Source organism: Oryza sativa, chromosome 5 (genome assembly GCF_034140825.1).
Source record: "Oryza sativa Japonica Group chromosome 5, ASM3414082v1".
NCBI classification, from domain to species: domain Eukaryota; kingdom Viridiplantae; phylum Streptophyta; class Magnoliopsida; order Poales; family Poaceae; genus Oryza; species Oryza sativa.
The window spans coordinates 14,838,692-14,862,245 of record NC_089039.1 but is presented as its reverse complement, the minus strand read 5'-3'; the positions used below and the strand labels follow the sequence as shown (position 1 = coordinate 14,862,245).

At 40.3% G+C, this 23,554-nt stretch overlaps 1 protein-coding gene across 1 annotated transcript; it reads right to left on the bottom strand.

The window, feature by feature from the left end:
• Nucleotides 1-9,297: 9,297 nt before the first annotated feature.
• On the bottom strand, nt 9,298-11,742 carry LOC4338401 (uncharacterized). Its single transcript, XM_015782623.3, has 7 exons — nt 11,527-11,742; nt 11,114-11,238; nt 10,814-10,903; nt 10,482-10,534; nt 10,083-10,185; nt 9,825-9,940; nt 9,298-9,744 (listed from the first exon to the last, which is right to left on the bottom strand). The coding sequence occupies exons 1-7, from the start codon at nt 11,732-11,734 to the stop codon at nt 9,696-9,698; spliced, it is 744 nt and encodes a 247-aa protein (XP_015638109.1). The 5' UTR covers nt 11,735-11,742; the 3' UTR covers nt 9,298-9,695.
• Nucleotides 11,743-23,554: the final 11,812 nt, after the last annotated feature.

Genomic DNA, 23,554 nt, shown 5'->3' with positions numbered 1-23,554 from the left:
ACAACCCTAGCTTGAGTTTAATTATCTTCGATGTTTTAGAATTGATAATCAAATTAAACTCAAGATAGAATGGATGTCCAAAGGAAAAAAAATTGTGCAAACCTACCCTCTGTATAAAACAAAGGACGATCCATGGAAGAGGTGGTTCAGCCGAACTGGAGGTTTGGTTGACCCCTCATTAGGTCTGACTGCATCAATTTCCCCTTGTGTGGTTTGCCATGGCTCATCACTTCTAGGGTGATCTTGCTTTGGTTATGGAGTTGATGTGCAAGATCACCCCCACACTTGTCTTTGTACCTAGGATGCTTTATTGGAGACAAAAAGAAAAAAAAAACAAAGACAAGAGTGAAGCAAAAATGACTCACTTGGTTGGAAGATCAAGGAGACAACTTTATTTTATTTTATTTTATCTTTTTTTTGGCAACAATGGATATGGTGGGTATCCTAGCAGGATGGAGACGTGGGGTGACGATGCACAAAGTATTGAAGATTCTTATCGGATAGTTTTTTTTACCAAGCTTATACCTCAATTGAATGCAAAAAGTTTTTCATTTGTTCTGAGTGGTTCCTTGTGCATCTCTTTCCCATAAGACCAAGGAGCGTGACATAAGTGTTTGAAGTTATTGTACACTGCTCCTTGATTGTCATTTTATTCCCTGCAAAAGGTTAGTGGACAACAAATACATGAGGGACTACAAAGAATTGAAAAGATTTTTATCATAGCCTCAAGATTAGTTGTTCACATCCATGCTAAAGAGGAACTAAATTCAAACCTTAAGAAACGTGGATCCCGTAAGTTTGTCATTTATTATTATTTTTTCGAAAGTCATGTCTCTTATTCTTGAAAACATTTTTTAAAAATTTTTATTGTTCACCAAAGTTTTGTTTAAGCAAAACCTCATACAGGGCAGAGGTAAAATTGCACGAACACAATCAAAGGAGCATTTGACAGTATACTTACCATGCACCTTGCAAAGGTGATGTGTTCCTCCTTTGCATGTTAGCAATTTACTTATTTGTTTCATAGGCCCTGATTTACCTCCAGTGTGAATTGAACTTGAGGACTCACCCGTCGGTTTGAAAACTTTCCTGCAGGCATTAGTCCATAGAAGATATACATCCAATGTCCATGAAAGTGCTAGCTCTAATGGTTCATTAATCAAATTTGACACCATGTCTAATTTGATTAAAGTAAACTATTTTAATCTAAGAACCATGCTTAATTTAAAAAGCCTATGGATGTCTCACAAAAATACCCAAACCAGAGTATATGGAAATAAACAAAGGAAGCATAATCATGTATGATCAAGCCATATTCACATGGTGGTACTACTGAGTAAAGGTTTGGTAAATCTTGTTTTATCTTTCGCATACCTAAGTGTACTTGCCGCTAGCATGATGGATATATTGGAATCTCTGGGGCAGTGACATGATCACATATGATTGTCGATTTCTCCTCCATCTCAATGCGGATTGTAGCGGAGGAAGGCACTTTGACCCATGCCAACTCAGGCGAGTGGTTTGGCTATGCATACATTTCGGGTGCAAGAACCTTGTGCTTTGAAGGCATGATCTGTTGGCACAATGCTATAAAGACATAAGATGCATCTCTTTTTGTAGACATAGTGCCAACTGGACTCGAGCAGCAAACCCCTAGAAAAGAAGAGGGCATCTCCTCTTGCTTGTATGCGCGTAGGTGCTGTGGGAGCGATAAGTTGTGCACGGCTAGGAGTGGATAAAGGCTAAGCAAAGACGCCACATGAGCTCGAGAGACGGACTGGGTGTAGCCAGGCAGCATGATCGCTACTAGCGAGGTGTATACCCATATTTTAAAGATACACACATAATGCGATTTTTGATCTAGATATAGCTCGTCAGCTCTCTTGTTCTCTTCCTCTTCTCCCATCTTTTTCTTCTTTTCTTCCGTATCTCTGCTGGGTTTTGTGTTAGGATCTGATCCAACCCAACATATGGGTTTTTCTGAAGAGAACCTTAAAACTCGATAGGATAATAATATTCAAGAATAATAATCATGATGTTGAGTATTAAGCGAGAGAGGTACTCGATAGGATAGCTCATAAGTTCTCACGAAATATGTTTATCAAATAACACGAAACGCGGTGACTTAACACAATACCACTACTATAGAACAACCCACTCATATCGTCCTATTAGCATCAAGTGGAGAAAACCAGACACTAATAAGGATTTCTCACCCATCAATTCTTTATTAGTATTGGTTTATTTAAAGATTCGGTATTGATGAATACTCATCCGTACCTTTTTTTTTCTTGCGAACCTGTTAACGACAAAATTGGTAAATCGTGCATTGGATTTGAAGTAAGAACCAAAGCAGATTTGGGGGAAGCCGGTGGTCACAGAAACAGAGTATGGATCAGCTATGAGCCAAATCGGCTACGGTATGCGTTGGCTGGAGCCGAATCGGACAAGGAAAGCTGGTATAGCCGATTCCGATAGAGAGGTGACAGGATCGTTGTCGGATTCGGTTGGTGTGCTTCATGAGGATTGCCACGTGCGGATTAAGTCCGAAGAAGGCAATTGTATCTATTAATTAGATATTTTGATAGTTTCTTTATAGATTTTGTTGGTAAAAGAGTTTGTTTTTAGGAATTATCCTTATTTTGAGTTGTAATAGAGATAAGAGTCGTGTCCGACAAGGACATATTATGTATTCTGGGTATAAATAGGACCCAAGACCATGTAAATAAAACAACAACCAGTTCAACAACACTTTCGGAGCATCGCCACCCTTTTTCTTATTTTATTGTTTCAACGAGTTATTGCTTTCGAGTTGGGCTGCATCGGTTTCGATCTCCAGCAGTAGGTAAAACTTGTTATGGCGGCTTGCGTTCTCGGGATTAGTGCTTCCATCTTCATGACACTCTAATATCGTTTATGTAAATCGTCGAGTTATCATATATGCTATATAATCTAGATCAGTATTGCTATATAACCTCATCGGCTAGCATCTGTCATCAGAAAATAGCCGATAGGGTTATATATCAATGTTGTTTCAGATTATATAGTGTATCTACCATCTCGAAAAGGCTTTCATCGGTTGGCTTTAGATCTTGCGATTCTTTCTTTGTTTAATGCTGCATCAGTTAAGTTTGATCTATTAAATAATATTCAGAATCATGAGATCTAGCTTGTTCTATGATTGCTAATAGAGATAGTATCGGAGTTTCAGCCAATCTTATCTGATTTAGTTGTCTTGTTTGCTTGATATGCTAAATCTGCCCTTTATATTGAGATCTTACTGTGGTAAAATATATTAAGCTTATCATTAATCTGGTTAAGTCATCTTGATATTAGATCGATATATGTTTAGTATATTTTACTTACAGTAATATCTCTGCATAAAGTAGTATCAGAGTAATAGCCGATACACATTAGATCTAACTTCATCGGCTATGCCATGAATGTATATAATCTCTGACTTGAAATATTTTTAGACATAAGTGATTTATACTGTCTCGGCTCCTTGTCCGATCTATCCCAATCACTTGGTTCAAACATACTTTGAGGCTTAGATTATATAAATTGATATCTACAGCCGATTAAGTAAATCTATCTCTCTTTCTGTTCTACTTACCATAGCCAATCCAATGCAAACTACATCAGCTTAATATTCAACGATACGACATCGGCAAGCAACCGATCGGCTATTGTTGACGGATTTAACTTCGTTTTCTTTCTTTGTTTCTTGTTGGTTGCAGGATTAAACCAACCGGCACGCCTAGAATCCGAAAGCAAGATTTGGACCTGCACTAGAGTTAAGCAGATCTCTCAGGCCAGTGTGTGTTTTTTGCATCAACACGCTTTTGGCACGCGCGGTGGGACACTTTTGATAAATCTTCATCATGGTGGACCCCAAGTCAACTGATGTCAACCCAAAGAACATTATCCCAATAACAATGGACAAGTTGACACCAGAACAAAAGGCAGAATGTGAAGACCTGATGAACATGCTGCAGAACCAATTTCTGCACTCATTTGTTCAGACTCGCTCATGCACAGTAATCCAAAGGTACAAAGTGGCCCTGCCAAATAATAAGGATCCAGAATCAAGTTCTGGGAAGGATAAAGAAGTCAAGCAAGAGGAGACTCCTGTGGAACCCAAAAACTTGCAAGACCTAATTGATTATACTGTGCACAATGCTTTAACCAACCAATCAGGGGTACTAATTAACACTTTAACCAACATGATCAAGTCTGTGGTCGATGATACAATTGTTGAACATCAAGCAAAGGGGCCAATATTCCTTCCAGAAGGGACTTTTCCGCAGTATAGGACACTTATCACTGATAAACATCAGCCTATTTCAGGAATAGCCCTAAAACAGCCGATAGCACCAACATCGGCTCTTGGAAAGCCAAATATATCAACATCCGCAAGCAACCGATCGGCCATCGTTGACGGATTTAACTTCGTTTTCTTTCTTTGTTTCTTTTTGGTTGTAGGATCAAACAAACTGGCACGCCTAGAACCCGAAAGCAAGATTTGGACCTGCACTATAGTTAAGCATATCTCTCAGGCCAGTGCGTGTTTTTTCATCAACAAAACCGGCTCTCATAATTAGTCATCAGTGCACGGTTTTTAATAAACCGGTACTAAACCAGTAATCGAAGTACATTAAGGGGCGCGGGTTGGGCGGGCGAGGAGGCGTGCCAAGTAGGGATTTTTCTACAGCATGTGTAGTGCGCGCGGTGGGTTTTTTCAAAAAAAGTCCTCCGTTTTATTCGTAAATCCAAATAGGTCTCTTCCGAACAGTTTCCCTGAGGCGGTATTCTACGTAAGGGCCCTTCTTAAATCCGAGTATTAGATGTGGAGAAGGGTAAAAGCGCGAAATAGGACTGCGCTGTAAAAATAGAGAATCGAGAGGCTTTTTTGCGAAGTTCCACGCACTAACAAAATTGGACATGGTGTGCACTGCCACTATATATATACTCTCAACTATACAGTTACTAGCTTATCAAGCTGTGTGCCCTTCTGTATGGAGCTTCAGTTGCAGATTCCTACATACTTCCTCCGTTTCACAATATAAGTCATTCTAGCATTTTCCATATTCATATTAATGTCAATAAATCTAGATAGATATATATGTCTAGATTCATTAACATCAATATGAATGTGGGAAATGCTAGAATGACTTACATTGTGAAATGAAGGGAGTATATACGAGATAAATCATACATCTGTGTGGATCGACCGCTGGCTGATCATGAGGTAAAGGTGTTGGGATACGCGTAGGCTACGATAACATAAATCAAAATTTTCTATCGCGTAAACTAGGAACCATGCAAGTATTAGATCATAGATCGTTACCACTCGACGCGCTGCGCAGCGGAAGAAGACGTTGAGAAGTCAAAGGAACTCTCGCGAAGTAGCGCGCGTCGATGTAGATGAAGTAGTCGATCTCACCGGCTCAACCTTCTCCTCCTCGTGCGTTCTCCTCGCCGTACTCCCACGCCGATTAGCACCGCAAACCAGTGGCGCCTCTACCGGTATCCACACGTACAGGGACGGAACGCCACGCACAGATGTGCTAGCACCCGCGCGTGGCTAGGGTTTTGCTCGGGAGGGAAGTGACGGCTAGGGTTTCTCACATGATGCAATGCCTCCGCCGGTCACACCCCTCACGAATATATAGGATCCATCACTCGGGCCTCCAAGGCCCGTAGGACTCCTATTTGGATCCCTATCCGAATTAAGCTCATATTGGATCTCTATCCAATCTCCTTATTCCGACCCATTAAGCGTGCGACCCTGTAGGTTCATATATACTCAGCTGTAACCCGAAAACTCCTTTTCGGTCCACGCATCAACAGCGGTCCCTAGCAGAACGTATTGACCCACCGGGCATACATAAAGATCATATCGGCTAAACCTCTAGTGTATACTTGTATGAACTCCTTTGCCTCACGATATCGATTAAGCTCAAGGCTAGATATGTGCCATCCTCTAATAGCTCAATCATTCACTCGAACCTGTTGATAGATTATATAACTTGTGATTGACTCCTCAATCACCTTTGACATGGCCATGCACTTCCATAATCTACAACATCGAGGGGCCCAGAGATATCTCTCCATAGGAGGGGCAAATCCCATTTTGATTATTCATATCCCACTACATGTTTCATAGCATACCCGAAAACTACTTTTATAACTACCCAATTACGGAGTAGCGTTTAGCAGTCCCTAAGTAAGCTACTACATATGTTGAGAACCATGATAATCTCAAGTCTAAGGATTCAACACCAATACTTAATGAGATCACTGATGACACAACACATATGGCTCTTGCAGTGTCTCATGTTGGATCTATCCAATAACATGTTCACCAACATGTGTCCACATTATTAATTTGGTATCTCTATACCATGATCCATGAGACATGATCATCAATTAATACATGTGCTGATCATATAAACATATTTGTTCCACATATGATATTTGATCAGGGATCCTTTAGAAATAGTAACAAACAATATAAAGAGTCTCATGAAAGAATCACATATTTATTAACTAATAAGGAGTTATCTATTTCAAGGAACAATGTCGGATAAATATGTAAACATAATATATGATACAATCATCTCTATAATTGTCTCTAGAGCATATCACTAACAGAAGGTACAACGGCTGGTCAATGGTCAGCACTAGCTAGCTAGTGATGGCCGGTGTGAAGCCGAACTGGGAGTCAGTGGTCAATAATAGTGCTCGGCATCCATCGATAACTGCCACCAACATAATTGAAAAATCACCTCTCAAGCCGATTATGCGCATCTAACCATAGTATACTATTTGTTCTTTTTCATTTGACGTTAATTTCATACCTTGGGAATGTCTCTGATGCATATGTTTTATCATTATTTCTTAAACTATATGTTTTTCAAAAAATATTTTAAAAAATAAAGTGAACTTCCGATCTAGAGCTTGTCAAAGCGTGTCATTTCGGTCCCAAATTGCCATGGTTTCTGTGGGATCCTATGTGGTGATGATATGGCATGCCAGCGGATACTAACGTGACATCATCACTAACTCAGTTATTGGAAAATGAGGCCCACTGAAAAGTTTTCTTTTTTTTTCATCTTCTCATTCTTCTCTCACTTTTTTCCCTTTCAACTTTGTTGGAGCACGACGCTCCTATAGCGGAAAGGCACAACACCCTCCCTTAAGAGTTCGACCAAGGTGCAAGTACCCGAGCTTGTGTTCGGGTTCGTACAGGTGGATGTGCACAAGTGATTTATAGGTTTGGGTTGCTCGGGAGCGTAATACTTTACACCTTGTGGTTTTCCTCTATATAATGAAGTTTACAATGAGCTAGAGGTTGAATCCTTTTTGCAAAGTGTTCTGAATCTAGTTTAATCGAACTGAATCGAAACATTTTTTTTTGGCATGGATCCTCATTTTATATGTCAAGGGGAGTCAACGGAACTCATGCATACATACAAAAGTGGGATCCAACTTAGAAGAGTTGGTAGGCTTAGTCTTGTCATTGTCCCTCTAAGCGGGCTAGTCGGATACGATGGGCTCACCTATCGCCAGACACGTGGAGTGGGGGTAGCTGCAGCCGTCCTCCAAGCTATAACTAGGCCCACCTTTTAGCCATTGGGGTTGATGAATGTGGGTGTTGACGTGAAAAACACGATGGTCTAGGAGTTCTGGGTAGCTCCAGTGCATGTCCAAATCATACTTTCGGGTTCAGGACGTGCCAGTTGGTTTAATCATGCAACCAACAAGAATAAATAATAAAATTATGCTAGAATATGATAGGTGATCGGTTGATAAGACGATGACGTATTGTAAGGACCTAGCCGATGCAACCTGGATCGAATCGGCTGTAAAGTATAGGATAAACAAAGGTACGTAATCCTAAAACATGTTGCATCGGCTGTAGATAAAAAAGGGAGGGGCGGCTAGGGCTTCGCCCCGAGCTACCGGCGCGTGGGCGACGCGAAGTGCTTAAGCAGACTATAGCACCAAGCAATTAATCAAGATCTGTCCGGTAAGTAACAAATAATTCCTGTACCATACTCGGATACTAGGGTACAAGAGTTGTATCCAAATACATACATACATACATACATACGTGTACAATTATCGTATCCGAGTATAACCAGACGATACGTGCTAGGGGATCAGTATATACCCCACCGAGCGCGAGAAAGCTAATGGACGATCGATCGCCCAGAGCGATCACCCCTCTACTCCTCACGTAGTTTTCTTTTTTTGGCACCGTATTACTTTTCTATTTTAGTAAATTTATGCACCTAAAGTTTGTACACTTCAAGTTTACACATCTAAAGTTTATACACCTAAAGTTTATAGACCCAAAGTTTATAAGTCAAAAATTTATATACCCCTCAAGTATTTGAATTCAAATTTGAATTTAAATTCAAATATTTTTTATATATAATACCCCTCAAGTTTACACATGTAAAGTTTATACACCTATAATTTATAGACCCAAAGTATATAAATCAAAAGTTTATATGCCCTATTCAAATTTGAATTTGAATTCAAATATTTTTTATATATAGTATTTCTATACATAAATTTTTTTCTAACTCGTTTTTTTTAAAAAATTTATGGTGTAGTATGAAGAGAAGAAGGGAGGAGAAAGAGGAGAGGAGTGTGTAAGGGGAGGGATGGGGGGTGATCGCTCACCCGCCCATTAGCGCCCCCCGAAGGCGGCGTGGGTGGTGGGGACGACGGGCATCGTGCTGGCGGTGCCGCTCATCTGGATCATGGACCGGGAGCAGATGCAGGTTGAGTACGAGTCCGTCCTCGAGGCCGAGCAGCGGACGCTCCTCGGCCTCTGATCCTAGCTCGGTTCACGGGTAACCCCTCCTCGCCATCAGCGACAGCGGTAGCATCGTGGATCTAGGTTTTTAATCTTGCTTTTTTTTTCTCTTTTCCTTGAATGGTTCATGGATCGATCTTAATAGTTACTTTAGAAAGAAGAGAAGTTCTTTCCTTTTAATTGCGATTGCTTAGTAACTTATCGGTCGTGTTATGAGATGAAACATCTTATGCAAAGTAAGCAATCGTCTGGTTGATCCAAGTACACCGTTTATACATGGAAAATACAACAGATTTCTATGGTTTGTTCTTAAGATTAAATATATTATACCAACTCTGCCACTTTTCTTATGGCCTCAAATACTTCCACATTGTGTTGTTTACATTAGATCACAACAAACAGCAAAGCAAAGGCATCTGTCTCATAATGGTAGTGCACTGAATCCATGAAGCACATAGAACAGGTTAATTCTGAAGTCGTGCTAAAACTCTGCATCAAATCATTCAGCATATCTTGCAGTTTCGCAGCTCCTTCATACACAAGGTGTCAAAGATACCACGACCTATATCAACCTAATGAGTAGTAATAACACAACGGCTTGCCACCTCAGAATCTACAGATCAGAACCGCCACACCCTCCTGGAAGTGACACCATTTTCTTGCACTGAATGATATTTGCATACATGTACATTGCTCAATTCACTCGATACTTGTTTGACAGACAAACGGTAATTGCTATTCATTCATTGAGCAACCACTTTTGGATGTCATACACCAAAACTAAATGAATTTTTGTGCTGGTTGTGGTCACCAGATAACTATTGTTTAGATCATACCATGTTTGCTGCAATACAGAAACTATTCACTGCGCTGCTTGTTGCTGAGATTGTACAGAAGTGGAGTTCTTTTTCCTGCCAATGGTTATCCGTTAGTAACAGAAAGTCAAGATGAAATACCTTAATTACATGACAAGAAACCAACGATGCATTACTTAAAGCCTGAGACTAGCTCATCTGCAATATGATGTGAGGAAGCACCACTTGTAAATCCTAACTGGAACATCAATTGCTCCAAGCGCTTGAAATTTGTGAGGTAAAGATATCCAATCTAATAATAGAAATACCAACCAACAACGCAAGGATTAGTCTTCTCAACAAAAGTAGTGTGAGGGTAGTACAACAGAAGTTGCAGCTTAGAGTTGATTTTTCCCCAATATAGCAATCATTAATTAGTCTATAGTGGAACACACCAGTGTCTCAAGTGAAGATGCTCGATTATAAACTGCAATTCCAGCACGTTTTCTGGTACGTGTCTTGCTGCTAACAATATTTCTTCCCCAACGAAGTATGTCCCTGCAGAATAAGGAAATTCAGTACTTCTGAAGCATGCGCACATTGATATCAGCATCGGACACAGAAGATAGTATCAAACACTATAAAAATCCAAAAATAAAAGAACAGATGGCCTACAACAAAAGACAAGTCCTAGATAGATGAATTTACAAGTCCTGGACAGTGGACACTAAAGGGCTAACATCCCATAAAAGTTCAGTCATGTACACGGGCACTAGAGCATAAAATTTCCTGATAAGAATTTTATCATTAGCATATATTTTACATCTGGCAGAAGGCTAGAATTATTGGTTTACCTTTCTTCTTGAGTTAGAAAATCTTCTCCAAGAAGTTTGTTCAGCAGAAGGTCCTGAATAAAGGAAAATAACCAAAAATAATGTAAATAATATTTGATATACTTATTGTGTGATTATCATGTAGCAAACAGAACAGAAAAATAACAAACAAGAGAACTGCCCTTTAGAATTGAAAACAACAGCCATAAAAATGGAAAGCATTGAGTAAATTTTTGCTTATAGCAGACAATGTCCATCAAGGTATGCAAAGCACAGACCCAAAAAGATAGATAATAAGAAGAATCTGGCTATCAAATCCATTTGATTAGAAAGATGAAGAGCCAAATCCAAACCTGTGATTCACATTTCACGACATCCATTACACGCTTGTTGTAGTCATTGATGCTCAGTGGTGGAAAGAAGAAATGTCTCCGAGCATAAAGCTGCATAATCAAAGAGCAGAACCATTCTTATCAGATCATCCTACAGTATACAGACCTGAAGTTGAAAGTTTTGTGCACGTTATATGCACCATCTTATCTCTTACTAATCCAATACAAATAGAAGTGACAAATAGGCTGAGCTATATGTAATAAAATTACATAATAACAATTTTCAGTGCATAACCACAATTGAGTCAAACTGTTTCTCACTTCATATATGCAGTCCCCCAAGTACGCCAATGATGCAGCGTTGTAGAGCGAACGGGGCTTCTTCACCTCTGGCGGAGGTGGTAACCACCACCTTTCAAATCCCATACTTGTGGTCTTCTTTGGCACTGCAAACCAAAGCAACAAACCATCGATCAAATTCAGACATTTTCAGACCAACCATTTCAACTACACACACTAGAACAAACCGATTACAGAGACACAGATGGCACAACCATTCTATTGCTCTTGACAATCGAAGACAATAACTCTACATAATCATTTCATAGAAATTGTATTAAGACACATTCAGTAGATGTCATATATAGTGGTTCAGCGCCACTACCACCTAAGCACACAATATTCTCATAAGCTTCCAGCGGTTTGGGAAAGCGGAGAGGAGGGATGGAGATTACCTTGGCCCTCGCTGTTGCTGTGGCGGGCGAAGAGGTCGGCGTGGGTGGGGGCGGGGGCGGTCGGCAACGGCGGCGGCGGGGGAGGCGGGGGCTTGGCCTTGGGCTTGGGGGAGGCGCTCGGGTTCATGTCCCAGGCGGCGCGCACGCGGAAGCAGGGGCGGGGGTGGTGCACCGCCGCCACCATGGTCGTCGCGGCGGTGGTAGCCATGTGTGGACAGAAAGATAAAGTACGTTCAATGGTGTCAATTTATAACCTGATAAAGAAAGAATGTTAAATTAGATTCATGCCAAGTGGCACAAATGTCTTTTAGAAAATTTATAACCTGATAAAGAAAAAAAAGTTAAATTAGATTAATGCCAAGTGTCACAGTATGTCCTTTAGAAAATTTTGAGAAATGAAAATTTCTTATAAGAGTATACCTTGATAAAAAGATATTGTGTGACTATGAGTAGTTTGTGGTCTAGATTCTTCTTAAGAAATTTATGTGAGTTTGGATGAGTACAAAGTATGTGAGCTTACATTTTTCGTTCTAAGGGTGTTTGGATGAGATTCAGTAACCAAATTACATCAGCTAAAAACGGAAATCAAAATTAACAACTTGAAAGTAGGTGGAGCTGGGTAGAGGCAGATCTAACCCCCAAACTTTTTGAGGGATAACGCAGAATACCTGATGAGGTATGGGTAGAGAGGGATGCTCACCGGCGAACGACGATGCGGTGGAAGAAGGAGGACGCCGGGCTCCACCTCTGCTCGCAGGATGGGGATCGGCGCAAGCGGTGGGCGAGGAGACGAAATTCGAGGCCGAGGCCAGATGGGATGGATTAGGATGCAAATGCGGCGGGAGCAGGAGGACGCCGGCGCCACCTCTGCTAGCAGGATGGAGATCGGCAGGCGAGGAGACGGGAGTCGAGGGCGACGGGCGAGGAGACGGGACGGATTAGGGAGGCAGAGGTCGTGCAGCGCTCGGCTGCCGCGGTGTCGCCTGCCTATGGGTCTTATGCACAGGCCCATGAGGCTGGAGTTTTTTCGTCTCCCAAAATAGTTCATCTAAGGTCCCTTATCTTGTCGTTGAGTTTTAAACGGTCCTCAACCCCTAATCTTGTAAAACCGGATCACTTTTAATTCAAGATAGTATTGCTTTCCGGTTTTGTTGACGTGGCGGCTGAGTCAGTGTAGGGCCCACGTGGACCCCACAAGCCAACCAGCAATCTTCTTCCACCTCACTCCCCTCTACTCCCATCTCAACCCAAACCTCTAGGGCATTCGCCAATAGGTAGGGAGAAGGGTGTCGGTTGGCGGGGAAAAGCTTGACGGCGGAGGCTGCCGGCTGACGTGGCTCCCAACGGCCGGGAGCGCTCACGTCATGGACTTGCGTGCGTGCGGGGTGTGGCGCGGGTCCCAACTACAACTGCAATGTCGTTTTCACCAGCACGCATGAGGGCTGGGGCTTCCGCCTCGTCACGCTGGCCAAGCTCCTACCCCCCAAGCTCATAGTCGCCCCTGTCGAGCTGCTCAAAAGCCGATGTGTTCAGGTGTCCCCGAGCTTCGCTTCTCCTCCGCAGAGGCGAACGCACGGCTCCACCGCATCGTCTTCGAGGTCAACTCCATCTACTCCACATTGCGGTCGCATCGTCCTCGATGCATGCGCCCTTCTCCCCAACGCTCGCCACCGCCAAGCTTCTTGTTGGCTGCCAACCTTATTCCCACCAATCGCCAGGCGCCGTCGTCGGGCTTCTACCTACCGCCGCCGCCCAATGACCGCCTCCCTTCTCCCTACTGGTCACCGGCCACCACACACCTCTCCCGCAATTCAGCGTCTAGCGTCCTCTTCGCGTGCATGCACGGGCACTCATGGAGTCAGTGGTGCTCGCGAGTATACTCAGGCGTCGCAACGTACTCCATCTCCCAACTCTTGGAGATTCTCTCACCAATCCCGACGGTGTGGCTGACATGCGACCACAATGCGGACACGGCGCAGATGCGCGGCGAGCTGCCACGCAACAATGTTGTGGTGTAACCCAAGGGGACGATGTGTCGGGAGCCCTTCCTACTTCGCTTTTTCGCGCTCTTCGCCGTGCAGGTCCATGACGCAGCCGTCAGTCGCCACTCTTCTCCCTACCTGTTGTCGGCTGCCCTGGAGGTTTGGGTTGAGAAGGGAAGAAAGGTGAGATAGGTGGGAGAAGATTATGGACTGACATGTGGGACCCACATGGGCCCCACGCTGACTCAGCCACCACGTCACCAAAACCGGGGAGCAATACTGCCTTGGGACCTAATGTGACCCGGTTTTGCAAGATTAGGGATCTGTTATATCTGGTATTTCAATTCAGGGTCAATTTCGAAACTCGACTTCAAGATAAGGCACCTCAAGTGAACCATTTCCTTTCATCTCTCTCATTTCTTTCTTTTAAGAATAGCAAACATGCTCGTGCGTTGTGATAGGAAATCCAAATTACATATGTTATTTTTTTGGTGTACGGTGGCGGAGAGTTAGATGATGGATATTTGGGGGCCTTTTTTCATGAACCTGGGTGGGTCTCATGCACGTTGTGGATGGAACATATGATAGAGATGTGGGTTTCACGTAGTGATATAATTACTTATTGGTGTGGTATAAAGATTTTATTTTTTGTTGCAAGGGCACTTATCACTATAAAAAATGATTTTCGCATTTGGCTAAAACCTGTTCTTGCAGGCTACTAGGTCTAAATATTTTTTTTGCTATAAGGGCGCTTATCACTATAAAAAATAATTTTTAGTATCTTTCCATATGGGCAGCACAAATCGCACACGAAAACAGGGTTTTCACACGTGGGTACATATGGTAGCTATTTTTTAAGAAAATGAACTATTATATGTGCAACTGGTGAATCAGTGAAACAAAAATATTTAATAGCTAAAACTGGTTGAGTGAAAAAAATAATATGAAACGAAGGGAGTAAAGTATATTCTATGAACTGTGGCGGTCACAAGATTTCTATACACTTGAAGACAGCATAGTTTACTTGAAGATTTCTATACCGGACCGGAGAATGAGCCGGTCGAGGTCTCGGTTCACTGGTTTGGTGGTTCGGCCGGTCCAACCGCGATTTAAAGTATTATAGGATTAATGTCTTAGACCAACAGAAGCGAAGCGATGGTGTGGTGGGTAGCGCGTGCAGCTCTCAACCGTGCGACCCAAGGTCGAATCCCCATCCTTTTCCAGCGATTTCGTGAGACCCACCAGCAAAAAATCTATCAGCTCAAAAGACAACTGACCGCCACGGGTGTCGTTTTTGTGATAGGGGAGGCATAGGTCACTGCCCAAGGTCGAATCCCCATCCTTTTCCAGCGATTTTTGGTGGACTTTGCTCAGCGGGCCTCGCCTCAGCCCATCACCAAAAGCCAGCCCGGTCTGACCTGGTTTTCCCCGGTCGGACCGCCGATCCGGTTTGATCCTAATAACTATGGAAGACAGATTCGTGAGACCCACCAGCAAAAATTCTATCAGCTCAAAAGACAACTGACCGCCACGGGTCTCGTTTTTGTGATAGGGGAGGCATAGGTCACTGCTTGAGGCCACAGGCAGCGGGTGCGTGATGTTGTCGTGCTCAGATTGGAAACTGAATTTTTATATGTGATTGTTTCCGTTTCACGTGGGCGGAAGAATCGGACGCTTGCGGGGGACATGGAAACGGACCAACAATTCACATGTCGAATGAAAAATTGTGTGACACACTTTTGTACGATGCACGGCAAAAACACTATTAATGTTTTAAGTAGATAAAGATATATAACTATATACATCGTATTTTGCAAGCAAATTTGGTAGGATTGATATATAGATACATTATAACCTACCTCTCAGCATTTTTCATATTTTTTTACCACCGTATACATATATTTCAAAGCACTAAGCATGATTTGAACATCGTGGTTTTAAATTTCAAACAATAGTCATGAAAACTTTTAAAAATATTTTAGAGCTTTGATAATGGTGTTATGTCTGGCCCTGCAAATAGAATATGACTCATATAAAAAGAGACGAAGAAGATAAATGCTCGAGCAAACCAATTTTAGTAGTTCAAGGGGTACAATGAGGCAAAACATAAGTTAGTGGGTTAAGGGTGTGCTTTTTACTCCATCTTCCTAACTTATACTTACTTCTTTTTATACGCACGCTTTTCCGATCTGTGTATTTTATGTAAAAAAATATAAAGAAAAGTTGCTTTAAAATCATATTAATTTCATGTTTTTTAAACTAATACTTAATTAATCATGCACTAATACGTGCTGTGTTTTACTCCCTCCGTCTCACATTATAAGCATTTTTAGAGTTGGACACGGTTATTAAGAAAGTACGTAGAAGTAAATGGTGGAGGATTGTGATTGGTTGAGTAGTGGAGCCACGGTATAATTCTATTTGTCTTTAATAATTCTTAAAATTTCATGTTAGAAAAAAATATTGAGTATATTTCATAAAATTATAGATATTTTACACAATCTATTATAAAACTACAGATCTAATAACATGTTCCACAAAACTATAGATTCAGTGTCTTCGCTTATCATAAAACTATAGATACTTTGCACGATATATCACACAACTACAGATTTAATATATTCATTTATCACAAAACTGGTTTATTGTCTTCATTATCACAAAATACAGGTTTTAGCATTGTTAAAACCAGTAGTTTTGTGATAATGAAGACATTAAATTTGTAATTTTATGATAATGGAGACACTAAATTTGTACTTTTGTGATAAATGAAGACACTAAATGTATAGTTCTGTGATAAACGAGTACACTAAATTTATAGTTTTGTAAAACAAGTTCTTAAATATATAGTTTTGTGAAACAAGTTCTTAAATATATAGTTCATGGCATCTTGCGGTTACAGAACAAATTGGGCAATCTATACCTATACTAATCGGGCACTTTTTTGGAGCTCTCACGTTAACCAGAAAGATCTAAGCGTCAATTAGATAAGTCGTTTAATCTACACCGTAGATCCTGCAATACTTTAACATCGTGGGCCAATCAATCTTAAACTCAGTGGGCTCCTTGCAAATCCTATCTATCCAGTTATCGATGGAAGGACAGAACCCATCTAATTTATCTCCAAGTTCCATCGTGAGAAATCAGATTGGAAATTAAGAAGCGATAAAGAAACGGCGAACGCGATCGAGAAGGACGTGAGCGAGGGCGACGAGATATGCATAGGCTGCAGTCGACCTTGATCCCAGACTGTGGTCCCGATCAGCGACAATTTGCCTCAATCACGAGGAGAAGTTAAAAGTTTCCAGTGAATCAGTGATCGCTCCAGAGGTATCGTTCATCCCTATTAAGTCTCTGGTTTGACGTACTGTTTTTACTCCATAAAGATTGAATAAATTTTAACCTGAAACGAAATTTAACCAAATGAATTTTGGGGGAAAAAAGTTTGCTACAAAATAAAAAATTACTTGCACATCCGTCACTGCATCTGCTACAGATCTATTGCTGCATCTACAATATACATATATATGTATTCCTTTGAATTTGCATGGTTTGCATGTTCAATTTGCAATACATATTTAGCAGTCTATTTAATTAGGACGCACTCAATTTATGGTTTTGATTGGAATGATCAACTATTTGCTGATCATCTTTTACATATTGAATGTGTTTTTTTATTCCATTAAACTTGCAAGTTCTAAGTTGTCAATTCTGATTTTGACAAGTTGTTTAATGACAGTAGAAGCAGATAAAAATATATTGATCTATAATTCTCTGAATGCAATCAACTATATTTAATTTTCCATATGCCCGGTATATCCCGTATGCAATGCATATGTACATGTAGTTTGCAGCTTTCTGTTCAGTGTTCATGTTCATTCGTTTGGGTTAGTCCTTATATCAATTTTTCCTAACAAGTATTTCAGTTAATATATAGAGCTTCATTTACAAGTATAATTTAGCAGCCTAATTTGGAGATACATTTTCTTTTATGAAAACCGAAAGGTAACTACAATATATTGCATACACTTGCATTGTAGTTAATTACACGCTAAATTTCAAAACATAAACTATAATTACATTATAAGTTTCAATATTTACCTTTTGTTTTTTAGTACACAGTTTATAAGAATTAGGAGTAAAATTAATTTAATTATTATCTACTTGGAAGAGGAAATGAGAGAGATAGAGAGAAGCATACTTAGTAGAGTATCATATAGGATACATGACGTGACTGAAACTAAGACCCCCATAATTTTAGCAATCCTGACTCTTTGGGATAAATATTCTTCTCGATAATAAATCATGCGACGTAAAGAGAACGAAATTCAGAATTAATCATACACACGGTTTATCCATTTGAACTAGCTAGAAACCTACTAAGCGAATAATCATGCACGTAAACAAATATTTATCATATACTACGTAGGTTCATATGAGTATTACTTTCAGCCAGAGTAAACAATCTAGGCTTGATATGATAGACGTGACCAAATTCACGTTAAATAGCATATATCGTGGCAAAATCACAAAATCACAACATTAGGTTTTATTTAGGGTTTGTGAAAAAATAAAACATGCAATTGGCAATATCGTGGACTCTTTAATTTGTACTTAACCGGTACAAATAGACAAGAGACTATAGATCACTAATTATTATTATGAGTTTTGGGAATGATAAAACAAAAAAGCTAATTACATATATCTTATATCTTCTAGGATCCATACTGAGTATAACTATTTTTTTTAATTTCAAAATTATTAAATTACAGGGTGTACTTAAATTTAAACTCGACCACAGACTCAACTAAATACTTAATTAATTCCAGAATTCCACAATATCAAATAAAAAAGTTGGATGTATCACAAATTTAGCATTTGTTTGATTCAAAATTAATAATTAACAAGTAGTATTCATTCCGTACCAAAATATAACAACTTCTAGCTTTTAGAATTTGTCCCAAAATATAACAATTTACCACCAACATTCTCTTCTTAACGAATCACAATCATCTACCATTCAATTTTTCCAGCTATCTCCACTTCTCCTTCAGCCACAACACTCCCCTATTTAATTGTACCAACTTTCTTAATAACCGTTGTCTAACTCTAAAAATGCTTATATTCTGGGACGAAAGGAGTACTTAACTATTATTTCAATCTAACATGCTACAATTCGAATATGGCCAACCTAGTGAACGTATGGTTAAAATTTTGATCTTTATACTACCAATACCAATAACCCGTGCAAGGCACGGGTTGACGGCTAGTTTATCAAACTTGGGAAGCCACACATAAGAGAGCAGATTTATATGTTTTTTAGTGCATATGTACAATTCATACAAAGTTAAATACATTTCCTTTGTATGGAATCCCAACTTTGCCTAAGCATCTGTAGCTAGAAGTGCTCATCTCGTCCCTTTCCTATGTGGTCTTTCTCAAAAAGACTCACCAGAGATGGTTGCAGCAGTGATTAACTTTCTGAACTTATGTCATATCTTACCAAGATTCCTCTTCAGCAAGCTATTTTTGCCACATAATTCCTCATATTTGAGCTCCCTTTGGTGCATCTGCTTGTTGCCCTCCTCCAAACCTATGGCTAGAGGTGCCACCATCCCAAGTAGGTTGCATCCTCTTGCATGCACAGATGAAAAAAAAAGGTCTATTAAGAACTCGTTGAAATACTGAAATCATCCAAAGAGCAATACATATTAAGAAATCCCTATTTTAATTACACTGATAGCACACATTGTGCCACTGGTTAAAGAACACAGAAAATGAGAATATCTGAATCTGTGATGTTGAACCTGATCATCACCTAATTCTCTGATATTTATACTACCAATTAGATTCCCCTTGATTGACTAGTAGGATGAGACAGCCTTCCTGATCCAAAGCACACCAATATATCATCATCAGTATAATCCTTCAGAATAAATCTCATAGACCACAACAAGTTCAAAAACACTACACTTGAATGCAACTTTAGGTTTATACAGACGTTAGTGATGCAGTACTTTGCAGAGTCAACTGAATGCAATCAAAAGAGGAAGTTACAACTGGTAAATATAAAGGGGTGGCCTGGACATTGAACTGTTATTTTTTTTTCACTCACAGATCTCCTCGCTACCTTTTCTCTGGTACAGAACAAAAACAAATTTCCTCACTGGGGTATTCCATCAAGCACCTACTACAGAACCCTCATTGTAGGCAATACATATGTCAATTGTCAAGTCAATGTGTAGTACCATCACAGTTTTAGTCAATTAGCATAACTTCCAGTAAAAAGATGAACAGAAATTGTGCGACGGCAAGGTAGTAGTAAGGTGGCTGCTGCTCCTCGCTGGAGTAGCCCTGATACCCCGAAGGAGAATGGTTTGGCAACAAGAACCTGAATCAATCAGGGAGTCAAGCAAAAACCTGGGTAGCCTCGTCGTGGGTAGGATAGCCGCCGCCAGGATTACCATGTATATAACAATCAGAAAGTTACCTCTATATTGGCCTTTGTTACAGTGTCCTCTTCTCTCGAAAGTAATGAAAAAATGCATAAAGATTTTGTTCATTTAAATTAACTAATAGAATGTGCATTCAAGGGAAAACCTATTTTCTAAATATCATGCCAGCACGCGCATCTACATTCAAAGGAAAGCAACCTAAGCCATTGATCCTGTTCACTTATAAAATCTTGACAAATAGATATTTTAAATGACCATCAGAATCATGACAAGAGCTAGCTATATCGTTTAAAGATATATTATTTTCGTACTAACTGCATCATTTTATGAATTGGGTCTGGATTTTTGAATTTATCCTAGTGATCGAATTGAAATTTTATGTTTTTTGTGTGCATTTACATTCTTAAATTGATTGTTCAGGTTCCTGATTTGTTGCTACTTGATAAGCCCGTAAAACTTATTGTTTTGGATACCATCGAGTGGCTAGAGGCTGGAGACCTACCTTAAGACACAAGAAGTGTCAATAATCATCATTTCTCACAACAGGGCTTTTCTGAATTTGTGTCCTCTGTGATGACTGATGAAGCAATCTGAAATTCTGAATGTGTTCGCTGTCTGTACTCAGAAATTCAAAGAACGTGTCTTGAGTTTGTAGTGTATCTGTGCATTTTTGCCAAAATCTGAGAATGTCTACAAGTGGTTCATTGATCAAAACCTGAGCATATGTATCTCTGATTTTTTTTTTGGTCACAACCTGACCATGTAATTACTGCCATGATTCTGCAAAAAGTGCAAATACAATGATTCATTACTCATTTAATATAGTCCTAATGGCTGTGACTTATCTAAACTCATTTTTTTTCAGTGATTGATTCTATATATGGACTGCACATCATAGCCATTGGTACGGCACCACTGGTATAATAGAACATAAGGAGGCGATTGGAGGAAAGACTTAAAAGAACACCATGTATAGCAGGATGAACAACAGGAAGAACTTTAGAAGTTATCAACGAAACATAGCCATAGGTTCGCCGGAATCAAAGAAATTTTTTTTACCTCCACGAGACGACCAGTTAGCTAGGATACCGCCTCCTCCTCCTCTTGATCCTCATTGACTTGCGTAAAGTATGTACGCTACTAACATCGCTACTCATTTCTATTTCTATTTCTATTTTCTCCAGTTACTCTCTGCCCCTATCTGTAGCTTTTCCATCAACATTACAAATGTGAAATGCACATGGCCTAGCTAAAGAAACAGAAAATTCCCATGTTTATTCATATTTGAATTTGATTGACTCAAACAAACTCCAGTTTTCATTTTTTCAATCAATTCCCCCTCCCCTGCCCCCCCCCTCTCTCTGTTAAAATAAAATTCATTGCCGTTTCTGATCAAATCAACAAAAGAAAGGATAAAGTTTCTGATCAAATCAACAAAAGAAAGGATAAATAAGAAGCGGAAGGAGCAAATCAAGAAGACGATGGACGTGACCTGGTGGTGGTGAATCGGCGACGGCGCTAGGGATGGATCGGCATGGGGGGCAGATGGGGCGACGGTGAATGCTCGACGACAAGCTTAGGGTCGGCGGCGGCGCCAATCTGACGAGGCTGGAGGTCGGATATGGGTGATCCGGAGGCAGCGTGGGCGGCAAATGACGCGGGGCGGGATATGGTCGATGTGCGGGACGGGTACGGCGGATTGGAGCGGCCATGCTGCGGGGCGAAGTTGGTGGCGGAGGGGACAGGGGCGCGACGATGGGCGAGGGAACGGAGAGGGAGTGACAGGGCTGCAGCGACTTGTAGCGGCCGCGCCGCGGGGTGAAGTCAGCGGTGGAGGGGGACGGGGGTGCAACGACGTGCGAAGGATGGCATGCGACGGCGGCGGGGTGACAAATTGCGTGCGTGATTTTCTGCCGGTGAACCCGCGAGCGGCTCTGGCGGGCGCGCGCCCGGAGTCGGCAGCGGCGCCCGGTGCGTGCGAGGTAGGGCGCGCGACTGCACGAGGAGGCGGCGAGCAAAGAAGCTTTTTTCGTTTTCTTTTTCGCTTTGATCGATCCCTAACCACTGTTTAGACGTGGGAGATCGTTAATCGCAGTGGTTGATCCAACTCTTGATATGAGCTGTCGGATGATTAGATCTAAAGGTTAGAAAACATCTGGATTTGATGAACTGGTGCTTTTTATATTAGTACAGATGACTCGGTAGAAGATTATTTTGTCAACTATGAAGGTCTTAGGGGCTACTGTGGAGATTATGGGTACCATATACCCACATGGCTATGCTATCTAACTGCTATAGGGGATAGTTCATGTGGATAGAATATGTATATAAAAGGACGCGGGTATTATGTTAACTTGTGTATCAAGGTAATATCCCCTAGTCCCAATCGGTTACAATTGTAAAGTATATGTAGAGCTTTATACCGTAAGGATAAAGTCTCTATCTTGTAATCCTGATTCCTTTGCCTATATAAGGAGGGGTCGGGCACTCGTTGAGGGCGAGAATAATAACCACAATCAGATCGTTAGATCAATAACACACTCGCCGGAATATTTCCCTGGAAAAGAGTAGGGTATTACTTCTCATCGAGAAGGTCTGAACCAGTGTAAAGCATTTGTCTCATAACCCATCCACTTTCCTTGCTTGTTCGCTACCCCTTTTAGTATTGCCGAAATCTAGTTGCGACAGATTAAATTTTGAAATAAAATAAAATAAATTCCAAAATTAAAAAATAAATATAAAATTTCAAGTAGGAATACATTTAAGAAATAATTGAAATTTGGGATAAAAAATATTGAAAAAAGAGTCCATTTACAACACAATTAAAATTCGGAATAAAAAATAAAATAAAATACAAAATTAGATAAAGAAAAAAGAGTCCAAGTAAGAATACACGTGGAAATGCTAAAATTCGAAAAAAAAAACTTTTGAGGTTCCAAGAAGGATAAATAGAACCATAGTAGGTCAAGCAAGTAAACAAAGGGACGGCAAACCTGATGATGATAAGGTTTTTAAGACAATAAGAATTTAACAAATTTTAAAGATAATCATTATAAAAATATATAATTTTGTATGGATACTAGCCGTGCAATTGTGCGGGAATAAAAAAATTAGGAATAATGAAAGAACAGTCTAGGTTAAACACAATACAACATTAATCAAAATACGGAATAAAAATAAAAATAAATTTTGAAATTATAAAAAGAGTTAAAAGTAGGAATACAATTTAGAAATAAAAAATTCGAAATAAACTATAAGGAATATTAAAAGAACAATCTATCTAGAATACAATAGTCACAAATGATACTAAAGAGAGGGGGCACAAGGGTGAGCCATAAAGGAGTATGGTGATGATGGTTGATGTGACATTAAAACTATAGAATAACACCCGAATAATGGTTAGGTTTGATTTTTGGAATACCAATGACAATTAAGAGGAGGGGTGGCGGGTAGACCATAAAGAAGTTGGGTCGCAGTTATTGACGGGACTTCCAGAAAGTAAAAAAAAAAGAAACCAAACTTGATCAAGTTTGATTTTTCAAATCAAAATAACACTAAAGAGGGGTACAGCGGGCGGATTGTAAAGGAGTA

What these genes read in the sequence shown, in the direction of transcription:
- LOC4338401 (XM_015782623.3), bottom strand. Translation starts at nt 11,734, where the DNA reads ATGGCTACCACCGCCGCGACGACCATGGTGGCGGCGGTGCACCACCCC. An exon ending in CAGCAACAGCGAGGGCCAAG is followed by an intron (nt 11,239 to 11,526) that starts GTAATCTCCATC and finishes TTTGGTTTGCAG; the next exon opens with TGCCAAAGAAGACCACAAGT. An exon ending in GAGCTAGTCTCAGGCTTTAA is followed by an intron (nt 9,745 to 9,824) that starts GTAATGCATCGT and finishes AACCATTGGCAG; the next exon opens with GAAAAAGAACTCCACTTCTG.